We start from the raw sequence: 27,229 nt of genomic DNA, 5'->3' as shown, positions 1-27,229 counted from the left end.
CCAGGAGGGGAAGGAGTGACCCCAGCTCTAAGAGGACTGGGTTACCCCCCGAGATGTTGCACTCACTACCTTACAAAGCAGCTCCCCCTCGGTTAAGCAGACCTTCCCTATTCTGGGCAAAACCCAGCCTGGCCTCTTGGTCTAGGACTCGGGGTGGGGGGCAGTGGCTCCGTCCAGCTGTGCTGAGCACTGGAGACACACCTGTGACCGCGCAGACCCTCAGCCCAGACCCTGAGCAGCTGACAGTCCGGCAGGTGGGGGGGGCAGGGAGGTTTCCACGTGGGTCCCAGGGGGCAAAGCAGCCCACTTCCTCAGCAATTGTGTGTCACCGCGTCTCTGGGACAGGCCCTGGGAGGCCCGCGGGAGCTCGGAGTCCACGTGGGGACAGACGGAAGGACCCCAGAGGCGTGGAGCACGGGGTTAGGGGCCGGCAGCCCAAGGCCACTTGGGCCAGGAGTGGCAGGCCGGTGGGCGGCGCCCAGGTGAGCTGGGCCGGGGTGGGCATGGGAGCGGTGGGGGGTCAGTAGGCGCGTCCCTGCGCTGCCCACAGCCGGCCTACCTGTGTGAGGAGCTTGTCACCCTCCAGCAGCTTCACCTTGGTCTCCAGCTGTCGGACATAGGTGGCCGAGGGATCTGCAACAGACAAGGGGGCACGTGAGCATCCGGTTCTGTCTCCGGCGGGAGCACTGCCCTCCCCTCTCCTCCGCAGAAAGAAGGTGAGGGGTTCCCTCGCCAGCTCGTCCCGGCCGCGTCCTTCAGCCCCGGCAATGCTTCGGGCCCAAAAACGTCCTCTCCACGCCCCTGACGGGACCCTCACGCCCAGGGTGCAGGTGGGGAAACTGAGGCTCCAGAACATGCCAACTCCGCGTTTGCTGCCCCGTGCCTGGTGCTCAGAATTCTGCGAACCGTGTGTGGCGCGGGCACCCAGGGCCGGTAGCCTCCGCCTTCCCTGCAGGACCCTGACCAGCGCCAGGCCAGCGAGACACTCCCCAACCACACCCCCCGTTTCCGAATGCAGCGCGGGGTGACATCCACCCTCCCTCACCACACTGGCCCCTTGGCAATCATATCAGGAAAGCAGGCGGAATTCCAGTTCCCTCCCCCTCCGTCCCCCCTGCCACCAGGACCCTGGCCCTGCCTCAGCCGCCTCGGCCAGAGGAGGAGGTGATGACAGAGTCACCGCAGGCCAGCCCGCCAGGAGGGAGCCGCCTGGGGGGAGGCCAGGGGGCAACCCAAGGCAGAGGGGCTGGGGCAGGAGGCGGATCTGGGGGCGGGGCGGCCGGGGTTCCAAACCATCTCAGCAGGTGCAGGTGCAGGTGCAGGTGCAGAGGAGGGAAGGCGGGGAGTCCGGTTGAGCCAGGCATCATGGGGCACCCCCCCCGGGTGGTCAGTAGCTGCCTGGTAAGGGACAGTCTGTGTGCCTCTTGTCCACATGAGCACTCGCCAGAGCTCGCACGGCCCAAACGCCAGCCTGGACCCAGGCACCCCCAGGCCGGTCACTGCTCCCCAAGAGGATACAGGGTCTTCCCAGGTCACGCCAGACCTGCGACCCACACCAGCTCCATACTCCCCCGCATCACCGCCTGGGGGACGTGGGACCCAGGGAACAGACCCCACTGGGCCTCTCATTCCTGGGGGAGGAGGGGGGGGCGGGCTAAAGGGGCTTGGGTGCTGCTGGGGGACAAGCTGCACCTCACACCGTGGGAACAAGGAGGCCTCCGTCCGCTCCCAGCACACGGCTGGCACTGCCCGATGAGCCCAGCCCCCCGCAACCTCACGGATGGCATGACTGTCCCCGACGGGTGCCCGGCAGGACTGGACAGCTGCCGCCCTGTCGCCAGAACACCGTGACCTTTTGCACGGGGGCGAGGCCCAGCCCCCAGAGCTCCTGCCGCTCAGCAAGGCCTCCCCAGGGGTGAGACGGCTTCCCGCAGAGGTGCCCGTTTGCCCCCCCCTCCCCTCCCCGCCTCTTTGTTCCTGAGCACAAGCAGCCCCGCCCTCCTGCCCCGGGCCAGGGCCAGACCCAGAGCATCTGCGTTTCTGGAGCATCGGGCCAGCCCTGGACAGGAGTGGAGGAGCCGGCCCTGCCCCCTCCCCCTCCTTCTGGGGAGCAGCAGAACCGACACCTCCCGCTCCACCACCCAGTCACCGCTCGGGAATCCGGAGCCTCGTGGAGACAGTGAAGGGTGCCTCCCTGCCAGGCCGGCCCACACTCAGCTCCCGGGGTGACGCTGGTGACCACGGCCTGTGGGGGTTGAGGGCTCCCCGCTCTAGCCTCACCTCACCCGGCTCTGGGGAGCTCCCTCTGACCACCGAGGAGTCAGGGTTCAGAGCGGTCACGTGGCTTGTCCGGAGCACAGGGCAGGGCAGTGCGGAGGTGAGATCGGCCCAGGCTGTGGTCCCCAAGGCCTCCCCACTGGGCCCCCGCGCACGCGGCCAGCACCGGGCAGACCCCCCCTGCCCGGACGGCAGACCTGGCTGCAGCCGGAAAGAGGCCCTGCTCTCACCTTCCTGGGCCTGCGGTCACTACAGTCCACGCCCGGTGCTGGCCCCCAGCCTCACTTTACTCACCGGTCACCCAAAACTGACAAGCAGTGCCCATGTCCCTTCCCACCTTCCGCCCCGGCAAACAGGCCTGATGGGAAAGGCCTCCGTGTCCAGGGTGTGCTGGGCACAGGGACGAAACTGGGGTACAGCCTGCGCTCCCCAACCCTGTGTGTGCTCGCATGCTGTTAACAGGAGGGTTCCCCGGAACACCAACTGGGAAACAACGGACAAGACAAACCCCAGAGGCGCCCCAGCTCTCCCACCAGTACAAGTAAAGACAAGGAGGCCCAGGGGTCTCCCTGGGTGGGGTTGGTGGGGGAGGGGAGGAGCCACCACACCCCCTGTGACACACGGCGGCCCCTGCATCTGGCGAGGGTCAAGCAGGCATTGTCCCCACTTTCCGGAGGAGGAGGCCACGGGGAACACACTGCCCCCTGGCGGGTGGGTGAGCAGAGAGGCCCAGGGCACAGCCCCACCCCTCAGCGCCCAGGGCCACCCCGAGGCCAGGGCTCAGGGCCCAGGGCCCGGCCCCTCCAGCACCGGGGACGCTGCCAGAAGCTGCCAGAAACAAGCCGCATCCGGGACGCTCCACTACGGCCCGACCTCTGGCCATAGCCGCAAGCCAGCCGCCCTGCCCCCCGGAGCCCCCACCACAGAGGGCCCCGCCAGGCACAGCGCTGAGCCCAGGAGAGGGGCCGCCGGGCCTGTGCGGTCCCTGAGGCGCACACAGCCCCGCACAGCCACAGAGCCTCTGGAGGACAGGCACGCTGCCCACCCACGGCCTTGGGGCCATGGGGTCTGCCTCTTTCTGCCATTCCCATGGGTGTGTGTGTGTGGCGGGGGGGGTAAATGATTGCACCTTCACGTTGCACAGCCAGCCATCGATGTCATTTATGCTGCTAATCCACGGGAGGCAGCAGGGTGGCCGGGAGGGTGCCTGACTGCGGGCTCGGCCAGCCGCCCTCTGCCCACTCCTCCCAGATCTGGTCTGGGCGCCCGTCCTGAGGCCCAGCCCCAAGCCTGCCCTTCCCCCGTTCCACAGGATCCAGGCTGCTCCTGCAAGTCCCGGATAAGTGCCCCCCGCCCCACACCGCCACGCTGGGCCCGTCCCCACACTCAGGAGCGCCTGCATTTCCCTTCCCCATCAGACGCTCAGAGCACAGACTGGCATGGAGTCAGCAGACCTCCCAACAAGCCAGGGTCCTCGCTGGGCAGCGGGCGGTGGGACAGGCCGCTGCTCCTGTCTGAGCCAGCAGTGCCCGCGGCCACAGCCCACAGGCGGGCCCAACACCCAGCTCCCAGGACAGCGGTGAGGAGAGGAGCGGGGACAGACCAGCCCCAGGAGAGGGACACAGGCCCTTTCCACAGATGACAACCCCCCCCCACCACCACCGCCCACCGCCAGCACCAGCCCTCAGGGCCCTCGGCCCGGCGCAGGCCAGCTGTCCTCCCGAACCGGCCACTCGTGGCACGGCCCCGAGGCCACGCCCACGGCCCCTCTCTCTGTGGGTTTGCCCCAAACCCCACGCGGCCACAGAGAGCAAAGCACACGTCAGACCACCGGGCGTGTTGGTTTTCGTTTGAATTCCAGAAGAACCACAGGAGAGTCTTAAAACATTCGAGGTCATCGAAGATTCCAGGCACATGGATCCTACAGCCTCGTTCTCCGATGAAGAATGCCGACGGGGTCACCGGGGCCGACCCTGGGAACGGCCGTGTCCCGGAGGAGCGGACTCACACCTGCCACCCTTCGGACGGCCATGTGCAGGCACACGTCAGCGCCAACGAGAGAGCTGGACACAAAGTCACCTGTGCAGGAGCCGCTACGCTTATTTAACGAACCTCTGCACCGGCATGAACTCAGGACGGAGACACGGAGGTACTGTTTCCGTGGGAGGACACGCGGCTTTTTAATTTGTTCGTGCCATTTTTTGTTCATTTTCAAGTCATCTCCTTCAAGAGGAGGGAGAAATCTTTCTTTTATAACAAGGAGGATGGCCTGGCCCGAGTGGCCCAGAGGCTGAGCCTCTACCTATGAGCCAGGAGGTCACGGTTTGATTCCCGGTCAAGGGCACGTGCCCAGGTTGCAGGCTCGATCCCCAGTGTGATCTGAAATACACACTCTCTCTCTCTCTCTCTCACACACACACACACACACACACACACCACATACACACACCACACACACACACACACGAAAATTCATGCAAGAGTGGGCCTTCCTTCCCCCAGCTGCTGGCACCAGCTTCCCTCCGGCACCCGGGACCTGGGCTTCCCTCCTCCGGCAGCCAGCAGGCACCGGGGACCCGGGCTGCCTCCCTCCGGCCCCAGCTTCGACAGGAAGGACGTCTGCTCTAATTAGCATATTCCCCTTTTATTATTATAGATGTATATTTTTAAAGAGCTATAAGGAGAATGGGTTAAGTGACTGCACTTTGACATTGCACAGCCAGCCACTGACGTCACTTACATTGTTAATTCACGGGAGGCAGCAGGGTGGCCGGGAGGGTGCCTGACTGCGGGCTCGGCCAGCCCTCCTCTGCCCACTTCTCTCAGATCTGGTCTGGGCGCCCTTCCTGAGGCCCAGCCCCAAGCCTGCCCTTCCCCCGTTCCACAGGATCCAGGCTGCTCCTGCAAGTCCCGCCACGCTGGGCCCGTCCCCACGCTCAGCTGCAGGAGGCCAGGAGCCACAGAGAGGACACCTGGTCACTCACCCACAGCAGGTGCCCTGCAATGGGGAAGAATGAGAGCGGGGTGGACCCTGCGGGGGTGGGGGGCAGGGGACTCCCAGGAGGGCAGGAGACCCGGGAGGGCTGGACACCTGGGGGGAAGATCCTCCCCAGCAGCCTCGGGCACGTCATGATCCCACGGGGCGCCTCAGAGCCCCAGCCTCGTGGAGACGAGCGTGTAATTAAATTAATCCCGGGTTTGCAGTAATGAGGAGGAGCCTCGAGGGAGGGAAGCGTCATTTCCCGGCTTCGCTGCTGGCAGGGAAGAGGAGGGCGGTGACTAAGGAAGGGACTCCAGGCTGGGCTGGCGTGGCGTGCCCTCAGACCTTCCCAGCCCCTCTTGGGCCCTGGACCCACAGAGACACACAGAGACACACAGAGACACACAGTGACACACAGTGACACACAGGGACACACAGGGACACACAGAGACACACAGAGACACACAGGGACACACAGAGACACACAGGGACACACAGGGACACACAGAGACACACAGGGACACACAGAGACACACAGTGACACACAGAGATACCCAGAGACACACAGTGACACACAGGGACACACAGAGACACACAGGGGCACACAGAGACACACAGTGACACACAGAGATACCCAGAGACACACAGTGACACACAGAGATACCCAGAGACACACAGTGACACACAGAGATACACAGTGACACACAGAGACACACAGGGACACACAGTGACACACAGAGACACACAGTGACACACAGAGACACACAGTGACACACAGTGACACACAGGGACACACAGAGACACACAGTGACACACAGAGACACACAGTGACACACAGAGACACACAGGGACACACAGGGACACACAGGGACACACAGAGACACAGTGACACACAGAGACACACAGGGACACACAGGGACACACAGAGACACACAGGGACACACAGGGACACACAGAGACACACAGTGACACACAGAGACACACAGGGACACACAGGGACACACAGAGACACACAGGGACACACAGAGACACACAGGGACACACAGGGACACACAGAGACACCCAGAGACACACAGTGACACACAGGGACACACAGAGACACACAGGGACACACACAGACACACAGGGACACACACAGACACACAGTGACACACAGAGACACACAGTGACACACACAGACACACAGGGACACACACAGACACACAGGGACACACACAGACACACAGTGACACACAGTGACACACAGAGACACACAGGGACACACAGAGACACACACAGACACACAGAGACACACAGACACACAGGGACACACAGTGACACACAGGGACACACAGACACACAGGGACACACAGAGACACACACAGACACACAGAGACACACAGACACACAGGGACACACAGGGACACACAGAGACACACAGAGACACACAGGGACACACAGAGACACACACAGACACACAGGTACACACAGAGACACACAGTAACATACAGAGACACACAGACACACAGGGCCTGACTCTCCAGTTGCCCCCTTCCAGCCGCTCCCACTGAGCAGAGCCCTACAAGGTCGCTAGCGGCAGACCCGCCTCTCCGCGCCGTGGGCCTCCTCTATGGGGCTCTGGGGAGGTGGCTGGCGTGTCCCTGGGCTGCCTGGCTGATTAATTCCCTTCTCCTTCCCCTTCATCAGGAGGGTCGTGGCGGCGACCAGGCGGCTGGCTCCATCAGACAGAAGCCCCCACGTCACGCAGGGCCCCTGCCCTCTCCGCCTCAGGGGTGAAGACGGCTCCCAGTGCCTGCCTCCCGGCTGCGCTCCTTCCTCCCCGCTCAGGGCTGCCCTCGCCTGTGACACGCAAGCATGTCCCTGTCTCCCCGGGAGGCCCGGGACACCAATCCCCAGGGCCTGCAAGTGGCCCTGTCTTTTTTCAAGGGCTTGGAGGTGTAACCCACGGCCCACCAACTCCCAGGACGCTGGGCAGTCCTAAAGGTCACCACCGATTAAATTCCTACAGAGCAGAACCCAGGACTAGAAAGGAGAGTCGTCAAGTTCACGAGAGTCCGGGCTGCCCGAGGGGGTGAGCTCCCCGTCGCTAGGGGAAAGCAAGCAGAGGCTGAGAGGAAGCAGAGGCTGGAGGCTCTGGGCGCAGGTGTGAGGAGGACACGGGAAGCTGCTCACCGGTCTCCGTGCAGACGCGCTCCCTCTGCTTCCCTCTAATCCTCCCGGGGACCCTGCCAGGCAAGCAGAGCAAAAGGATGCTCAGAGAGTGAACAGGTCCAACCTGCCCAACAGAGCCGGCGCCAGCAGGACCAGCGCTACACATGCTTGTCCGGGGACACGGTCCCTTCCTTGAGGGCCCCTCGACCTAATGAAAGAGCAGGAGGAACCACCACATTTGCTGAGGAGCAAAGAGTGGAGGGAAGAGGTGCAGCCTAAGGGTGAGGGGAGCAGAGAACGAGGATGTGCTGATGGGGAGAAATCAGGGGCTCCTTCCTGAAGGAGGCGGCATCTGAGCTGAGCACTGAAGAGCAAGCAGGACTCCGATAGGCAGACAAGCAAGGCGGGGATGAAAGGCAAGTCGGAGGGCACAGCGTGGGCAAAGGCACGGAGGAGGCACCGCGCCAGGCAGGTTCAGGAACACCTGACCACAGGCACCTGCCTCCTGGCACACACTGCAGCTGCAGGAGGTGCGGGCTGAATGCGAGACGGGTGTTACTTATGGATGAAGGCGAGCGGGCTGAGGGCGGCCTATCGGGGGAGCATCAGGTTCCTGTGAGGACACCTCCCAGCAGTGGCCGCCCTGAGCCAGGCAGGCTGGGAGGTCCAGGCACGCTGGCCCCTGCCGCGCCCTCCTCCGGCCTGGCCCGCCCACCGGGGCTGCCCATGGGGGTCTGCAGGGTGGGACGCGCCAAGGCAGCCGCCTGCAAACTCGGCACTGACTTCCGTTCCCCGGTCGTGGGAGAGAGTTCTCACGCCCATGCAGGGCACGGAGGAGGGAGCCTTCGTTCCCATCCGCGCACACAAACCTCACGGAGCAAAGCCCCGACCCTCCCATCGCCCCAGGCAACCCCCACACCGAGCCGTGAGCTAAGTCTTGGTGTTACTTGCCCCTGTTGACGGAAGAGGAGCCTGAGTCTCAGAGAGGTTAAGCACCGAGGCCAAAGTCGCCCAGTGAAAACGCAGCCGGGGTCTCACTGATGTCCAGCGGGCCCGCAGCCAGCTCTGTCCACAGCCCGACCTCCTGGTCCAGAGAGTCAAGATCACGGAAACCTCCATCGCCACTGACTAAAGAAACGGAACAGCCTTCAGTGAGGGAGCCCTCCCCTCTCCATCCCGAGCCCACAGAGGAAGAAAATGAAGGGGCTCCGAGAAAAACCAACGACGGCGTGAATGAAAACGGATCTCTCCACGCCGGCCGCTCAGCCTCCGCGCAGAAGGCGCATGGCTGTCCCCTGCTGCCACCTGCCCCTCTGTGTGCTGTGCCCCTCCAGGGACCCCCCTGGGCGCGCCCTGCTCACCCAGGGCTGTGGGGGCGCCTGGCGTGTCATTCTAGGGAAAGCCAGGAGACGCCCCGTCCACAGGGAACAGCCGAGAGGAAGCCGGGTCCCACTTGCCTCGTTCAGAACGAGCCCGGGGTCAGATGTGCCTCGCGGCCTCCAGGGCTCTCAAACCGAAACCTCCGTCCCTTTCTCAGTCTGCCCCTGGGGAAGCCGGCCGAGCGTCATCGCTGGAAACCAAGTAGTTCTTTCCCGGGTCTTCGATGCTCCCGCCCAGAAATTAACCTGCGCTGCAGGTGACAGCAATGTGGATGTCCCCTCCCCCACCGGCCCCGATGTCACTGGGCATGGGCACTGCTGATAGAGGCGGGGACCCTGGCCCCACGGCACGGCAGCACCTGCCTCCTCCGGTCTCTTTTCCCCCGAGACCCACTGCACTGTCCTCTGGGGGAGGGGCCTGGGGGTCCACACACACGTTAGCCGCACTCCCAGGGATGCTAAAGTACACGCAGCCCGGCCGGCGTGGCTCCGTGGGTGAGCGTCGACCTATGAACAGGAGGTCACGGTTTGATTCCCGGCCAGGGCACATGCCCGGGTTGTGGGCTCGATCCCCAGTAGGGAGCGTACAGGAGGCTGCCGATCCGTGATTCTCTCTCTTCGTTCATGTTTCTATCTCTCTCTCCCTCTCCCTTCTGCTCTGAAATCAATACAAATATATTTTTCGATAAATACATAAAAAAATAAATAAAAATAAAGTACACACAGGGCTGTGAACCCCTGCTGAGCAATAACTGTTCAAATCCCCCGCCTCCTGGGCTCCATCCCCGAGGGACCCCACTCCTGCCCGGCCCTGACTTTCCTTGGTGGTGTGACCTCCCGCGTGGGCAGGGCTGAAGTCGGGGGCTGGGGGGTGGACAAACATTTATGGAGCCCCAGAATGGATGTGCCAAGCCCCTTAGGACAGTGGTCGGCAAACTCATTAGTCAACAGAGCCAAATATCAACAGGACAACGACTGAAATTTCTTTTGAGAGCCACATTTTTTAAACTTAAACTTCTTCTAACGCCACCTCTTCAAAATAGACTCGCCCAGGCCGTGGTATTTTGTGGAAGAGCCACACTCAAGGGGCCAAAGAGCCGCATGTGGCTCGCGAGCCGCAGTTTGCCGACCACGGCCTTTAGGAGCAAAAACGGGGGATTTTGCTGGTTTCAGGAGAAAGGGGGCTTGGCTTTCATCATCAGATGTCAACCAAGTCTGTACCAAGTGCCCTCCGTGAGGAGCTGGGGTGGCCAGCATGGGGCCCCGTCCAGCAGAGGCAGGCACAGGGGGAGGCACGGGAGGGGAGGACACCAGGGGACACTGTAGCCACGTGGGGAGGCAGGGAGGTGGGGCAGGTGCAGCTCAGCGTCCCTGCAATTAGGCAGCAGCCGGGACCGGCCTGGTCAGAAAGGACACAGACGCGGCGTGGGGACGGCCAGGTGAGCTTCCTGTTTCACATAAAACCCACAGCGGGTGACTGCTGGCCAAAGGATCATCAACAAAGCCGGCTTACCGATGCCACCACCCCGCCCCTGAGGGCCTGGGCAGGGTGGGGAGGAGCACACTCCCTTCTTGCCCTCCTGCCCGGCGCACGCTGCCGAGGAGAAAACCAGTGTCAGCCACGAGAACAGCAGCGGCCCTGTGCCCACCGCCCGGGCCTGTTAGGAGGCTGTGTGGCTGTGGGGAAATCGGGGTCAAGGGTCCCGGCCCTGGCAGCACCCTCCATGCAACCTCGGGCCTCGGTGGCCCCGCATGACATCACAAGGGGCTTGTTCTCGGCCTGCGCTTATGAACTGTACTCAGCAGACTCCTGTCCCCCACAAAGATGCCCACACCTTAACCCCCGAATCTGTGGCCACGCGACCTCACACAGCGAGAGCCTGCGCTGTGATCGAGGTCACGGAACCCAAGGTGAGAGACTGGCCTGGACTCTCCGGGGGTGGTCCAAGCCAGGGGCAGACTGTTTAAAACAGGAGCCCTTCCCAGCTGTGGGCAGTGGAGATGTGGCTGGGGGAGGGGGCAGAGGATCACGCTGCTGCCCGCTCTGACGGTGGGGAAGGGGCCAGTGGCCAGGGAGCAGGGGCCTAGAGGCTGGAAAAGGCAGGAGGACCAGTTCGCCCCTGGGAGAGGGAGCGGGAGAGAGAGATAGGAACATGAACGAAGAGGGAGAATCACGGGTCGGCTGCCTCCTGTACGCTCCCTACACTGGGGATCAAGCCCACAACCCGGGCACGTGCCCTGACTGGGAATCAAACCGTGACCTCCTGTTCATAGTTTGACGCTCAACCCACGGAGCCACGCCGGCCGGGCTGCGTGCACTTTAGCATCCCTGGGAGGGCGGCTAACGTGTGTGTGGACGCCCAGGCCCCTCCCCCAGAGAAAGAGCGCGGCCCTGGGGTCGCGGCTCCTCGGACCTCCAGAACGGCGGGATGATGAAGGTGCTGTTTACGCCGCCAGGGCTGTGGCCAAAGGAAACCAACAGAGGAACTAAACGCTGCCCTGGCCGGTTGCTCAGTGGTTAGAGCGTCGGGTTTGAATCCAGGTCAAAGGCATGTACCTCAGTTGCAGGTTTGATCCCCAACCCTGATCGGGGCACATGGATGAGGCAGCCAGTTGATGTCTCTCTCTCTCTCTCTCTCTCTCTCTCTCACTCTGTCTGTCTCAAAAAAAAGTCAAAGGAACTAAATGTTGTGGCTATGATTTCAAATGGCTTGTCTGCCCACTCTGAGCCTCGGTTTCATTTAAAAACAAGATTAAAAAAAAACAATGTTGGAAGGCTGCTGTGAGGACCAAGAAAGGCGGCAGCTGTGAACGCCTGGCGCTTAGTAGGTGCTCAATAAAAACTGCCCTGTTGCCCCACCAGGTGGTTCTGTGGCCGAGCATCATCAACCTAGGAACCAGGAGGTCACATGCTGGATTGCAGGCTCGATCCCCAGTGGAGGGCGTGCAGGAGACAGCCGATCGATGATTCCCTCTCGTCACTGATGTTTCTATGTCTCTCTACCTCTCCCTTCCTCTCTGGAATAAAAACAAAACAAAAACAACGCCCCGCCCTCTCTGTGCACACACTCTGACGTGGCCTTGACAGGAAGGAACGAGAGCCGAGGCTTCCAGGCTGACACCCCAGGGCACACCCGCCTTGGGGCGGAGCCGCCCGCACCAGCTCGCCCCAGCTCGCCGTGGAGACAGCGACACTCGCCTCCTCCGCGTGACTGCGGCCTGGGCCTGGCTCACCCGGGCCCCCAGCACCTGCCTGCTCTTCTGATCCAGCCGAGCCTGGGGCCTCACTGCAGACTTTAAAGCTTTGACATTCCTAAATCGGGTCTGAATCCGATCTAGGAATGTCACACGTGAGAAGCAAACACGGTATCGCTTGTTTGTAAAGCCAAGGCCCCTTCTCGCTTTAAAAATGGATATTTTGGTGGCACTGTGACCGCTGGGCTGGTGTGAAGGGGGAACGGACCGAGGCGGTTCCGTGCACACAGAGAAGCCGCTCACCCTTGCGTGTGGAGTCCCTGGGGCAGTGAGGGCCTCGGCACGCATGGAACACGGGCTGGAAGGACCTAGTGATGTGCTCCCTGGCACCCAGGAGAGGGGACAGAGGGAGGGAGCAGGTGACGACAGACCAAGTCCAGCTCAGCCTCCCTCCTCCCAGCAAACCGGCCCCTGTGGAAAGCCCCCGTAAACAGGGCGCAAGAGACAGCCGAGCCACATGCAGGCAGAAAGGAGGGTCCAGCGAGGAAGAAAGGAACCGGCATGATGAGAAAGGGCCCCAGCCTGCAGGAGCCCAGGCCCCAGGCCCACGCGGAGTCATCCGGGGGTCTGATCTGAATCTTGCAGAAACCCGGAGCTGGGGGGCCATGGGAGGGGCTCAGGGAAGGACAGAGCTCGTGGGGTGGAGACCCCCTCCAGCTGCCCCTGCCACACTGGGGGAGTGGAGGGTGGGTGGCAGGACCTGGGCTGCCACCTGGGTGTGCTGCGGTCCTGCCCCCTGACCCCACCACTCTGAGAAAGCCGATACCCGTGCGTCCACCTGAGGTCACAGTGGGACTGAGAGGCTGGCGGGCAGAGGCCTCGCCCTGCAGAGCGCGTGCCTGGGTGTGGAGCCAGCAGACTGGCCGCAGGTGCTGGGCAGCAGTGTGCCCACCAGAGCCTCGGCGCCCCTCAGTGCAGTGAGGATGCCTGGCACTGACGGAGGCATGCGTGTTCAGGATGCGGGGGGCTGCCGGCTTCCCCCAGCTGCCTGCCTGTCCTGCCACCCCTCATGGGCTCAGCTCTCTGAATGCCCCCCAGGGCACTTCACCCAGTAAATCCAGCGGAACCTGCCCTTTGGACCCAGGGACCTCCCCACAAGGAAGGGAGTTCATGATTTCCGGGACTCAAAGGTCACCTACGCCCTTGGGCAGGGCCTGGGAAACCCCTCACTTCCCACTGTGACCCAAAATGGGACTGACAGGCCAGAAGCCCGTTGTCCTGCTGGCCAGGCACCTGGTCGCCCCAGGCCAGGCCACTGAGGATGGGCCAGGGGGTATGGTTCTCCTGGGAGAAGGGCCTAGAGCCAGAGTAGGTGAGGGGAGGCCTGGGGTCAGCTGGTCACTCTGCAGTCACGGCTGTGTGACCTCACATTGGTGACTGAACCTCTCTGAGCTTCTGTGTCCTCATCTGTAGGGGAGGATGACAGATCCCGCTCACTGAGCTGCTCGGAGAAGGGGGGGGGGGGGGGGGGCGGTTCCCGCTGCAGCTCAGGAGTTTGGGGGGCAGTTAGCAGTCCTCTCACGGGTCCTCCCAGAGCCTTCACAAGCACAAGCACCTGAGCAAGGGACCTCCCCGGGGCCCTCGCTGCCCCGCCCATGCCTCCGTCCGTGCCAAGGCCTGTACCCTCTTCTGCGAGGGCCCGGCCCAACCTCGCTGCAGACCCTGCGGGCAGACCCTGCCTCCCCCTGCCACCCTATGGAGCGGTCCCGCTCGCCTCGCAGTCCCGACTGCTCTCCTGCCTACGCTCCCTCCCAGTCTTGCTCCTCCCTCCCCTCGGCCCCACCCCCACCTCTCATCTGAAGGTAACCGTGGTTGTCCCCACACACAGAGCTCCTCCACGGTGCCTCTGGCCAAACCTCCGCTTCTGGGGAGGCCCCAGCCCCTGCCCTTCCTGCAGCCACAGGGAGCCCAGCCCCCCGAGTGCGCTGGGCCCCGAGCCGGGGACCTCTATGCCGGAGTCTGCACTCCCCTGTGCAGGTCCCTGCAAGGCTGGCCATGGAGAAGGCTGGCAACCTCACCACCCGATCCTAGAAGCCCTGCCCGGGACAGAGCAGGAACCATCAGCCCTTGCCCGGGGAGCAAACACCACCTCAGGCGCTGAGAGGCGGCCAGGGGAGCTGCTCATTGCCAAGGGCACACGGGCACCTGTGGTGAGGGTGCAGCGTCTGTGCACGAGGGGCCTGGGCTCAAAGCCCCCGCCCTGCACCCCTGCTGTGTGCCCCTGTGCAGGCCCCCCGTACTCCCTGAGACCCAGTGCGGTCCTCTGTACAAGGAGGAAGCTGAGAGCCTCCAAGACGGGCGCAGGTGTGTGTGGTGGGCACAGGCGGGCGCAGTGGGCACGGTGGGTGCAGAGGGGGTGGGCCGATCACTGCAGCACACCACCTCGCCCGCCCACGCAGCGGGTTTCTTTAAGAAAGAGATGAACGAGAACAGACGCGAAGGCCAGGGGGCAGGAGCCGGGATGAGGTCAATGTTTGGTTTCTAACGAGAGTAAACAGGCCCGGGCCGTGCAGGGGCAGCGCCCTGTTGGGGCAGCGCCACAGGGAAGTGGGGGGCAGGTGGGCGAAAGGAGCCGCCCTGGGCCCTGCCCCCCTCAGGTGACAGGGGCTGGCTGGCCCCAGAGTTGCCCCACAGCCAACCCCTGGTCTCAGCGGGAGGGCAGCAGAGGGCCCAGGCGGGGACCCTGGGGGCGTCGAGGGTTGGAGAAAAGGGCCGAAAGGTCAGGCTGTCCTAACCTTTCCTTCTAGCATCGGGGTGAACCGGGGACCCAAGGTGCTCACCAACTGGTCCGAGGTCGGAGGCTTGGCCGGGACGAGAGCAGGAGCCTGGCCCCAGGGCCCACATGACCCTATAAGGATCCTCGTCAAACCCCGCAGGCCTTCTCCCTGGCGCACAGCCAGCCGTGTATCCCGGGCAAAGTGATAATGTCAACTTTGAGAGCCAGGGTCACAACCCCAATGGATAAAATAAGAAGCCTTATGCCCACACTGATAAAAACACACACACACACACACACAAAACATGTCCACCACAGCCGGCGGGGGAGGGGAGGGCCGCAGCAGAGCGCTGAGCGCTGAGTGTCAGAGGACAGAGGGAGTTCAAGTGCCCGTTCCCACGCCGGGGGCGGGAACCAGTGCTGGCCCGGTGCCTGGTGAGGACAGCACACCTGCAGCGTCTCAACGCGCCTCCCACAGCCACTCACTCATCGGGAAGCTGAGCTGCAACCCCTCGGCGGGAGCCTGTGGGAAACTCGCAAACCCGCCGAGCCACGTGTGCTCCCAAGACCCGCGGACACCAGGCGCCTCGCCACAAAGTGTCGCCCCCACAGCCCACCCTCCGGGCAATTCCTGCCGCGGTGGGGCCACGTCAGGCAGGGCCAACACGTGGCTGGCCCACACTCTTCCAAAGTGTCGACGAAACCACAGAGGAAGGCGGGCCGGCGGCTCCGAGTGAAAGAAGGCTACAGAGAGGGTACAGTGTGCCCCCCCCCCCCCGAACTGGATCCTGGGCCAGAAAGTCACGTCTCTAAATCTCCGTGGCTGGACAAGCTCGGGGTCGGTGTCCAAGCTCCTGAGGTTGACCACCGTCCCATCACCATGTAAGTGACAGAGGACAGAGGAAGTTAGAAAGAATTTAGGGTGAAGGGGCGCATTAGCCCCAACTTCTCTCAAATGGTTCAGGAGAAACCACAGTCCGCACATGGAGAAAGAGTGAGCAAGCAATGAAGCAAAAACTACTAGCAAATCTGGCAGAAAACCACAGAGCCCTCATACTATTCTGGCCACGTTTCTTCAGCTTGAGGAGGAGGAGGAAGAGGAGGAGGAGGAGGAGGAGGAGGAGGAGGAGGAGGAGGAGGAAGAAGCCGCCAGGCCGGTGTGGTTCAGTAGTTGAGCATCGACCTATGAGCCAGGAGGTCACGGTTCCGTCAGGGAACACGCCCCCAGCAGATGGTTCTCTCTCATCCTTGATGTTTCCATCCCTCGCCCTCTCTGTCCCTCTCTCTGAAATCAATAAAAACCTATTTTGGGGGAGAAAAAAGTAGAAGAAAACCCCCTTCCTCACCATTTCCAGAAACTGGTGGGAGGCAATGGACCTGCACCTGATCCGCACAGTAACCCCTGGAGAGAGGTGCCATTATTCCCATTTACAAGTGGGGAACCTGAGGCCCAGGTAGACCCGGTGACCCACCAACGACCACGACGCAGGACGGGGTGCTGCTGGGATGGGAGCCCAAGGCCCATGCACACCCTTGCCCAGCAGAGCACGCAGTCCCGGGGGTGCCCGCCCACTACCACCCAGCCTGTGGGCCCCTCCGGCTGCCTGAGAGATGCCGGGCCCTCACCACTGCCGGGCTCGCTCTGTGGGCCCAGACAGATGCGACGGTGCCTCTCCCTGCCTGTGCTGAGCTTCCCCACCTGCAAGGACCCCCATCCGCCTGCAGGGCATGAAGCCAGCTGCAAGCAAGGGGCTCTTGGTTGAGTGGTGCCAGGGGCCGGATGGAGACCCTGGTCCGGAGAAGGGCTGCAGGGGCCACCAGGGCTCCCTCCTGCCCGCCCCAATGACATGCCACGGAGATGCCTACAACGGCCCCATCAAATGAGCTTAATCCGCTCCCACGTCGGGATGCCTGAGGCGGAGACGAGCTAAAACATTCTCTGTGCTGACAAGCGAGCAGGCGCATCCTCGTCCTCTCTCAGCCACAGGCATTTAGGAATAATGGCGTCTTAGTCCGCTTCCTTCCAAACATAACACGTCAAGAACATGAAGCATCACAGAAGTAAACACATTTCTAGTCCAATCTTAGGGGGGAAACCATCTCTGAGGCCCCTTGAGGCGTCTGTGTCCGTATAGAGCAACCCGGGCGACCTCCGTGGTTTCAGGGTCACCCTGAGCCTCCAGGCCTCCCGTGCTGGCTGAGGGCAGGTCACTCTGCAGACAGTGGGGAGACAGACGGCTTCAGGCTCCGCCCCTCTGAGCCTCTCTCCCGCGCCCTTCACCTCTCCAGGGAGCCAAGGATAGCGTGCACCTTCTGAAGCATCGGCTGAGCCGAGCCGCCCGGACCCTCGGAATGGGACTTTCTCAGGATAAGGGTCTTTGCAGATGGAATCAAGATCGAGATCCAGCTGAGAGCATTCTGGATTAGGAAGGACCGAGTCTATGCGCGTGTCCTCATACGAGACAGAAAAGGACACAGAGCCCGGCCGGTGTGGCTCTGTGGTTGAGCATCGACCTATGAACTGGGAGGTCACGGTTCGAGTCTCCATCAGGCACAAGCCCAGGTTGTGGGCTCAGCCTCCGTGGAGAAGGGGCAGGCGGGTCTGGACTGGGAGGCCCCAGGACAGCCCATGGACCCTCTGAGTCTCGGTTCTCCCATCTGTGATGATCACCGGAAGGGTCTGCTGCAGGCAAATCACTGGGCTAGAACCACAGGGCAGGAGGGTGACAAACACCTCACGTGGCAGCTCTAGAGACCTCCCCCCCACCCTCACCCTAACCCTCACCCCACCCCACCCCGGGCCAGATGCGGGACAGGCACTCAGCACTCCTAACCCAGATCCTGGAGCACCCTCCTCCCATGGCATGAGGTGCCAGGCGCACGAGGGAGTGGAAGAATGGAGGCTCAGAGACGCGCCGCGAATGTCATTGAGTGAGGGGGTCAAAGGAGAGGCACGCTCTCAGAGGGCTCAGCTATTCAAAGCATGCCCTCCCCTGGCCCCCACCTGGCCCCCTTCCCGCCCCTCACCCCACGGCCTGGCGAAGGTCACACACGCAGGAGCGGTCACCGTGCTGGCCGCACACCCCCACCAGGGACGCAGTGGGTTAATCAACAGCCACAGCCCAGTTCTGCTCTGACACTGGAGCCCGCGGAGGCCGAGCCTGGTCTGCAGGAGGGAACCAAGGTCCAGAGAGAGGCCGAACCCGCCCTGAGCCTCCCAGGGAGTCGCAGAGCCGGGTGAGCAGCCAGGCCCCTGCCCAGACCAGGGCCGGCCCCCTGCCCACCGCAGCCCCCGGGATTCCAACGGCACGGGAAGGCCCCCTGCTCCCCAAGCCCCCGGCCAAAGAGCTTAACGGAGGCAGCCTTGCTCCAGAGCCACCTCCGCGTGGCCACGTCCTGCTGCGGTCACAGGCCGAGCCCTCCGTCGAGCCGGGACAGATCACCCACGTGCAGGCACCATCGCGGGCCAGCCACCTGGCTGTGCGGTCCCGGCCTGCAGGGCGAGCTGGACCAGATGATGTCTGCCCTGGGCCTGAGCACCCCCAACCCTGAGAGGAGAGGGAGCCAAAGGCAGAAGGGAGGCTTAGCTCACACCTCCGGGCTCTGGATGCTCCCCCAGAGCGTTAGGACCCCCCCGCCCCCCCCCCCCGTGCCTACCTCTACCAGCTTCTGAGAGTCAGGGATCACAGATGGGGAGGTGGGGGGGCAGGTGCACCAAGGCCACCTCGAGGCCCTGGCCGGTGTTCTCAGTGGTTAGAGCATCAGGGCCCGCACACTGAGGAGTCACACGTTCGATTCCCGGTCAAACCCTGGCAGGTTCGAACCCTGGCCCCAGAGGAGGTTCGTACGGAAGACAACCAATTGATGTCTCTCTCACATCAACGTTTCTCTCTCTCTGCATCCCTCCCTCCCTACCACTCTCTCTGAAAATCAATGGAAAAAAATATCCTCGCGTGAGGATTAACCAAAAAAGTCCACAGGGGGCCACAGGGTCACAGGCTGACCCATCAGCCCCACCCCGACCTCCCTCCCCCCAGCAGGAGGCAGGACACGGGCCTGCAGCTCACGGGCCACAACGGGAGGCTGTGCCTAAGGTCCCTGGATCCCCAGGTCCCTCGGGAGGCAGCAGCGCCCGGGGAAAACCCTCCCACGCAGCCACGGCTGTGACAGGAGAAATTACGCCTCGGCGTGTCTGGATCTGAGCTTGGGACGGCACGAGCTTGGGCGAGTTACTCTGGCAACCCAACCGCACGGGCAGCTCTCCATTTACTGGGCTGGGAAAGGCGCTCGGCTGGCGGAGAGGCGCGGGAGCAGCCGGCCTCCTGGAACAGCGGGGCCAGAGAGGAGGCACTTCACACCACAGACCCCAGGACCCACAGCCACAGGAGCTCATGGGTGCCCCTCCGTGCTGGGCCCTGGACACAGATTCCGAGACAAGGGCCTGCCCCAGAGCTGGCAGCAGCAAAGGGCAGGGGGTTCGACAGGGGTGCCCACAGGGGGCAGCATACACCCTCCGAGGGACCGGGCTATGCCCGTGTGGGCAGGTAAGACATGCCTCTGTCTGGGGGCCCAGCTTGGCCCCGTCATATTCCCCGTGCCACCGACTCCCTCTCTCTGCCCCCCCCCCCACACACACACACACACATATCACAGCATGGCCACCGCCAGGCACGGCGAAGTCGGGAAGCTGCCTTGGGCACTCGCGTGTCTGAAAGAACTACCGAGGCCCAGGATGAGCGAGAGGCACGGCTGGTCACACAGGCACCGTTGGGGGCTGGCACCCCCAGGCTGCAAGCTCTATGACGGGATCTCAGCCGGGCAGGGGCAGGGGTTGGTGTGGGCCTGACCCAGCCCAGAGAACCACAGGCTCCCGGCACACGCGGAGCCGAGGAAACGCCGGCGGGGCGGACAGGAGGAGGGTGCACGGACGGGTGAGAAGGGAGGGCAGGGCAGAGGGAACTTTACCCCCGTCCCCGCCCTGTGACTTTGGCACCTGAACGTTCTGAGTTGCCGATTTCCAAACCGTGAAAGCATCAGCTTTGCCGCGAGGTTGGTGAGATTAAACTAAACTCAATTCCTAGAACACGGTGCGTGGAGAGCCTGGTACGGTGCCTGACCCCGTGCGGTCTGAGCCCACTCCTTCCCCTACCCTCTGCCTGGGCCACCCATGGAGGAGCTCAGCACAAAGCCACAGATGGGCCTCCTTCCCTCCATCCTTCCCCAGAAACACCCAGGAGGCACCCAGCCCTGGGCCTGCCCCATGAGGGTGAGGGCGTATTGTGCCACGATGGTCCACGGCTTTTGGGGAAGACCACCCTTCCAGAAAGAACATGGGGGCACAGTCTGGGCAGAAGAAAATGGCCCTCTCCAGTGGCTGGCCATGCCCCGGGCCTGTGCAGCCCTGAGCAGGCAGGTGCACAGGGCCAGAGATGCTCCGGGCGGCCAGGGGCCAGTCCCCCTGCAGGCCTCAGGTCCTGCTCCCCATTTTGCCTCTGCTGCCCATGACCTTGTCCCCGCTCTGGCATCCCCACTGGTCACTCAGACCCCGAGGGCAGCAGCAGACCAGCCTCATCTCCGCCTCCACAAGCCCTCACCCAGTGCCCACACAGAGTCGAAGGAGACGTGCCCAGCACACAGCCTGTGAGATGGGCAATCACCTCATCGTACAGGGGCTGAGACCCCGCCTCTGAGAGGGGCCCCTGCCACGGGACGCAGCAGAGCCGTCCCCCCGGAGGTGACATCCAAACCTGCCTGGGTCGGCCTGGCCGCGAGGGGGGAAGGCAGTTTACCCAGCACAGGCTCCGCCCGCCCGGGGGATGTGTGTGCCGAGAACTGTGCTGGAAACCCGAGATCAGGAGAGGACGCCCCGTCCTCCCCCTGCACACCCCACCCTCATGTACACATGTACACACACACATACAGCCACTCAGACCCATGTGTGCATGCACACGTGTGCACACGCACTCACAGTTATGCAGAGCCACACTCACACCCACACATGTACACACACAGGCGTGCACACTATCTCGCACACGCACGTCTGTCTCTGTCCGGGGTCTTGACACTGAGGGAAAACAGTATCGAGCTGGGAAGCAGTCAAGGGGTCATTTATTTTAATTATTAAAACAGCAGCCACTTACTCTCGGCCATCTATAATGCCACTTAATTACCTAGGACATAAAGCTGCCTTTACATCTTAGCAGAGCAATAAATCAGCTGAGAGCAGGGGCTGTTTAAAGCATGCTAGCCAAAGATTCGGGGGGAGGGAGGCACCCCTGGCGCCTCAGGACGCGATGAACCAATCTCCGCCCTGAAGCCCGGGTCGCGGCAGGACAACTGCGCCAGCCCGGTGCGTGCCGGGAGCCAGCGCCCCCCGCCTGTTTGCCCGTCCACTCCTGGGCGGCCCCTGCCCTGCCGGGCTCCATCCTTTGTGTGGTCCACAATGGCCCCGCCAGATGGCGCGGCGTGGCCAGCAGCCTCTTCAAGCCGATCGCTCATCCTGTCGGGCCCTAGCAGGGCTGTGGGCAGGACACCAGGGAACCGGCCCAACCTGCCCGCTTGCCCCTGCCCTGACTGCTGACTGCCCCCTGCTCTGCAGCTGGGGCACCGGTGTACCCAGGGCAGGGGCGTCCCCCAGGGGAGCAGGCGGAACCACCAGGCGATTCAGTGGTCATTCTACGTCTGTGAGGCACGGGGATGAGATGAGGGTGAGACCGGGCAGGGAGACGCCAGGCACCACGCTTGCCCGATGCCAGCAGACATCAATCACCCCCTCCCAGGGGCCCCCCTGGTCTCCATGGGCGGTGCTGGCCAGCAGTCAGCCATCAATCACCCTTCCCGTGGCCCCCGCTGACACCCATGTGCCAGCATCCCCAGCGTGCTTCCCCGTGGACAAGCGGTCCTGTGGATGGCACACGCAGGAGCAGGTGGGCCGTGGCACTCCTGGGCACAAGCCAGACGGGCTGTGAGAGTCGCACCCTCCCTCTGAGGAGGGGGGCCCAGCACACTCAGAGGTGGCGGGCACCAGTCCTTGGCAGCGGACCCCCCGGGGCTGTCTCCACGTGACCATCACAAGCCGCTCTGCAGGGAGGGGCCCGTGTGTACGCCGTGGGCACATGAGCCCGTCCACCTGCAGGATAAACGCTCAGAGGTGCGACTGCTGGGCCAAAGGGGGCAGGCCTTTGCAATTCTCTAAAAATCGCCAATCGCCCTCCCTGGGGGCTAGACCTGTTCCCGCTCCCTTAGCATATATGAGTGCGTCCGTCTTTCTTCAAAGGTATCGTTTTGTTCTTTGAAGTGAAGGAGTTTGCCAGTTGGAGACCATTGATTTCGGCACGCTGCCTCCTCTTATTCTGTGTGCCTCACCCCTACCCCCCAGGACACACCCAACCTGCCTGTGCCCACCCTGTAGCTAGACAGGTGCATCCAGGATCAGGTTCAGCAAGAACAAGTCAGCACTTTTCTGAGGCCCCCTCCTCCAAGAAGCCTTCTAGGACTGCCCCCACAGAAGCCCTATGCTCTCCAGCTACCTGCCCCCTCTGCATCAGCATCTTGACCTCCTTTTTATTCTTATCATGGAACCTCTTCCCAACCAGCTTCTATCCCTGGATTCTGAGCTCTCCGAGGACAGGGATTCATCTGCTGTGTGTGTGCATCCACTGCGTGGTGCCCGGCTCGGCCGATGGTGGGGCGTGTCTGGTTAAGGCCATCAGGAATGTGAGGCAAGGGCTAGTGGCTGGTTCGTCCAGGCCCATCTCACAACACCGGGAACAATGTCCGCCCTGTGGTGTCCCCTCAGTGACCGTGCAAATTAAATTGTCCTTACAGAAAGATGGGCATCCGGCCAACCTGAGGCTTTCTGGACAGACTGAGCCGGCTTAGGGGGAGACTGGACGGGGGCGGGGAGGGGGCAGGCAGGTGCAGGAGAAAACAGTGAGGAACTTGCCCTTGTCCATGGAATGCTCCTGCCAGGGACCCAGGCAGCAGTGGCAGCCACCAGGGATCCGCCCCAAAGAAGAAGGGGAAACGGACGCTTCCCAGGCTGCCCCGGGCCTCTGAGCGGGCAGCCAAGCGGCTGCGCCCGGGCTTAGTCACGGGCCACTGAGCGCACTGTCCCCAGCGGGTTTGGCCAACGAGAGCCGAGCCAAACTCAAGTGCAGCCCGTTCCCGGGCCACGGCCCCCACATGCTGCATTAACTCCCGTCGCCCCTACCTCCTCCCACGGCCTGGCCCACCCCGGTCCTGTCCCCGCGACCCAGGCTGAGGGGTTACATCCGGCGGGGGTGGGACCGTGGGTTGCAAGACGAGAAACGGGCTCCCAGGGTCACACTGCTCAGAGGTGGCATCGCAGGACCAAACCAGGTCCCCAAGACCTGGAATGTGCAAGCACAATGTCACCGAGGGGCAGCGGGCCCAGGACACTCAGCGGGTGCGGGGTCTCCCTGCATCCTGCAGCCCTCAGCTCAGACACCAAGGTTCAGGGGTGGGCTTGGGTGCACAGTGAGCAGGGTGCTGTGGTGCCTGGCTCTGTATCTATCGGCCGAGCCGGGCACCACGCAGCGGATGCACACACACAGCAGATGAATCCCTGTCCTCAGAGAGCTCAGAATCCAGGGATAGAAGCTGGTTGGGAAGAGGTTCCATGATAAGAATAAAAAGGAGGTCAAGATGCTGATGCAGAGGGGCAGGTAGCTGGAGAGCATAGGGCTTCTGTGGGGGCAATCCTAGAAGGCTTCTTGGAGGAGGGGGCCTCAGAAAAGTGCTGACTTGTTCTTGCTGAACCTGATCCTGGATGCACCTGTCTAGCTACAGGGTGGGCACAGGCAGGTGGGGTGTGTCCTGGGGGTGAGGGTGAGGCACACAGTGAGCAGGGTGCTGTAGAGGGGGGCTGGGCCCTGAGACCCACCTTCCCCGCACCTCCCCGCGCCCATACACAGTGAATGGCCCTGTGGCCCTTGAAGACGTGCAGACACGAAGCTCATTAGCCCCCGCACTTCATAGGAACCACAACAACCCGGCGGACCAGCTGGTAGTTTTCTCTAGGTTCAGAGCTTGTGTCTTTTTATATATTTTTATTTTTAATTTTTCAGCGACAGTTGGACTGCAATATATTAGTTTCAGGTGTACAACATAGTGGTCGGGCATTTATAGACCTCACAAATGATGCCCCCCAAAAGTCCAGTGCCCCCCGGCACCATACAGAGCCATCCCAATGTTATTGACTATATTCTCTCGGCTGCACCGTACATCCCTGCCACTGTGGTTATCACCGGCAATGTGTACGTCTTCATCCCTTCACCTTTCTCACGCAGCCCCCAGCCCCCCGTCCATCTGACAGCCATCAGTTTGCTCTCTGTGTCTGTGAGTCTGTCGCCATTCTGTTGGTTCTTTAGATTCCACGTGTAAGGGAAAGCCCATGGCATTTGGCTTCCTCTGTCTGACTCACTGTGCTGAGCACAATACCCTCGAGGCCCATCCGGGCTGTCACAAATGTGACCAAGTAATATCCCACTGCATATGCCCGGACGGTGTGGCTCCGTGGCTGAGCATCAGCCTATGAACCAGGAGGTCACAGGTGGATTCCCAGTCAGGGCACATGCCTGGGGTTGCGGGCTCCATCCCCAGTAGGGGGCATGCAGGAGGCAGCCGATCAATGATTCTCTCTCATCATTGATGTTTCTCTCTCTCTCTCTCCCTCTCCCTTCCTCTCTGAAATCAATAAAAACATATTAAACAAAACAAACAAACAGGGGCAGTCACCAGAAAACCCCAGTTCTGAGGCGGACTGCTGGGAGGCATGGGGACCGAGGGGCCGGTGGGAAGGAGGAACCTGAGGGAGGGGTGGCTGGGCCCCTCTGCAGGGCTGGGCAGGGCTCCCCCTGCATTCCCCGGCCCTGTGGTGAGTGGGCGGTGCATGGCTGTGAACCGTGGGCCGGGATGGGCTGTGCCAGGCACCAGGGGCCTCCAGGAGCCCTGGGAAGAGGCACAAGCAACAACCAGTCCTTCCCAAACCAGCCGCCAGCACAGCACTGGCCCCTGTGCCTATCCGGCGTGCTCTGGCCTGCTGTCCCCTCCCTCCCCCAAGGTGGCCGTCTCCTCCACCACCACAGCCCCGGACTCAGGGTCTGGGAAGCCCTCCCGGGTCAGGAAGCAGGGGCGTGCGGGGAGATCTGACCCCCTGGGGACGCCGGGCCTAGCCTCCCTGGCATGCAATGCCCTGCACTGAGCGGAGAGGGGCACCGTGGGAAAGGGCCTTCGATTTCCCCATCGAAGTCAGAAATCCTAGGACCCTCCCCAGGACATAATCCAAAACCCGAGAAGTGCTGACGAGGGACAAACTCAAGCTCTGGAATGCCTGGGGCCTGGAAGTCCCGCTCTAAGCCCTCCCTGTCCCACGACCTATGGAGCCACGGAGAGAGAGGGGCGGGCGTGCCCAGCCCCAGCTGAGAGGCAGGCAGGCTGCACGGGCAGCTGGGAAGAGCTCCCTCCCCCCGCCTCACCACCATCTCACCCCTCCAAGGACATGGGAGCCCAGCAGCACACCAGCGCCCGCCAGCCAGGCAGCCCCCAGCTGCTTAATAACCACCGTCTGGCTGTTCTGTGGGTGGAAAAGACACCGGAACAGCCACAAACATAAACAGACTTCCTGCAGGCTGGTGGTTGGTTGGGCGGTGGCAGGCACAATGAAACACAAGGGGCACCCTGTGGCCACCCGCCCCAAGGCAAGAGGAGGCTGATGGAGAAAGTCCCAGGCCACTTCACAGGAAGTGCCAGGGGGTTAGGGAAGGAAGCTGTGAGGGGTCCCGCACGCTCCCTGCTGCACGTCCAAACCCGAGGCTCCTCCTGTAAAAGGAACCGTCTCTCCTGAGCGCAGGGCGCGGAGGCTCACTCACCCTCCTCACCACCACTGCCAAAGTCCATTGGTACTTACTAGGTGCCAGGCACCCTGCCAAGCACATCACATGAGTCATCTCAGACCCACGAGGTAGGCGCTATCATCATCCCATTTTACAGATGGAAAAACTGAGGGCTGGGGAGAGCCAGGGCCCTGGGAGGATGGAGGAGTCAGTGGAGGCTTTTCAGTGGGGCCCCAAGTCATGTCTTCCAGATGCAGAAGTGGGCACGGAGGGACCATCCTACACGGGAAATTGTGTGCAGAGACTCGGTCTTCCTAAAGAACGGCTGGTGGAAGTCAGAAGCCTTCAGGACTCACGCCCTGGCCGGTGTGGCTCAGTTGGTTGAGCATCATCCCATACACTATGAGGTTGCTGGTTTGATTCCCAATCAGGGCACATGCCTGGGTTGCAGGCTTAACCCCCAGTAGGGGGCGTGCAGGAGGCAGCTGATCGATATTTCTCTCCCATAGATGTTTCTCTCTATCCTTCTCCCTTTTCTCCCTTCCTCTCTCTCTAAAATCAACAAAAGAAAAGAATTAAACTACCCACACCACCCCAGAAGGTACGTGGTGGGTCTCAGACTTTGAATCCTGAGCTGACCCACTCAGAGCCACTTCACCACTAACCCATGGCCTCCTGCCTCCCCCCCCCCCCCCCCGCCCCTCATCCAGGGTGGGACATCCTGGACACGCGCTCCTGGAGAGTGAGCAAGGTGCCAAGGTCCCGCCTGGCCCTATGACCTCCTCACCCACTCACAGCAGGGAGCCTCGGCGTCCGCGGCTGGGCAGGAGCCGCCCCTGCAAGGCACCTGCTCCCCAAAGAGGCCCCTGAGCAAACCTGCCCCACGCCCAGCAGCCTCCTTGACACCTGGACAGGAGTCCACCCCAGAACACCACGGCATGTTGTCACCCCCGCCAGGGTGCTGGCCTCCTCCAGGGGGCAGTGGGCACTCAGGGGCTCCTCGGTCACCTGACCATCCCTCCCCCTCCCCTGAAAACAAGGGGCCCAATGGCTCCGATCCCCGACCCTGGGGTGCCAGAGGCAGAAGATGAGCTGGAACTACAACTGGATCCACCAGCCCCACGGCCTTCAAGGTCAGGTGCTGTGCTGTCCACACGCCCAGGACACCCAGGCAGGGTGAGGCCTGGAGACCCCGAACCCCTGTGCCCTGGCTCAGCCACGCCGAGAGCTGCCAGGCCTCTACTGGGACCCCTGGACACAAGCAAACACTCAGAAGGCAACACCTTCCTGATGGGTGGGCAGGCCCGGCAGGACGTGAGGGCACCGCTCAGGAGAGACGTGGCCGCCAGACCGAGTGGCGAGGCCCAGGGGAGCACAGGCCAGCTGACGAGGGCGTGGAGCCGGGGCCCTCAGGGAGCCCGAGGCTGGGCCCTCCTGGGACAGGGGGACAGGCCAGGCCAGGCCGCACATCCCACAAACTGCAAGCTGCATTATTATTAGTGGTTTGGCCAATAGCCAGGCACAGGCTCCCAGCAAAGGGCAGATAGAACGTGACTTCCGTCAGGCTGTGAGCAAAGGGGAGGATTACCGCGTCACAGACGGAACTGGGAACTGG

The 27,229-nt window shown here is 62.6% G+C and overlaps 1 protein-coding gene across 2 annotated transcripts in view; it reads right to left on the bottom strand.

The window, feature by feature from the left end:
* Positions 1 to 27,229, bottom strand: part of CCDC85C (coiled-coil domain containing 85C) — a 71,724-nt gene that overhangs the window by 17,618 nt on the left and 26,877 nt on the right. For both annotated transcript variants that reach the window (XM_079769051.1, XM_079769052.1), the window contains exon 2: positions 560 to 633. In XM_079769051.1, the coding sequence (XP_079625177.1) occupies positions 560 to 633 (74 nt within the window). The remainder of the gene's footprint in view (positions 1 to 559; positions 634 to 27,229) is intronic.

This window comes from Cnephaeus nilssonii (assembly GCF_951640355.1).
Source record: "Cnephaeus nilssonii genome assembly, chromosome: 4".
NCBI lineage: Eukaryota > Metazoa > Chordata > Mammalia > Chiroptera > Vespertilionidae > Cnephaeus > Cnephaeus nilssonii.
The sequence above is the reverse complement of the archived record's forward strand: the minus strand, read 5'-3'. Positions and strand labels throughout refer to the sequence as shown.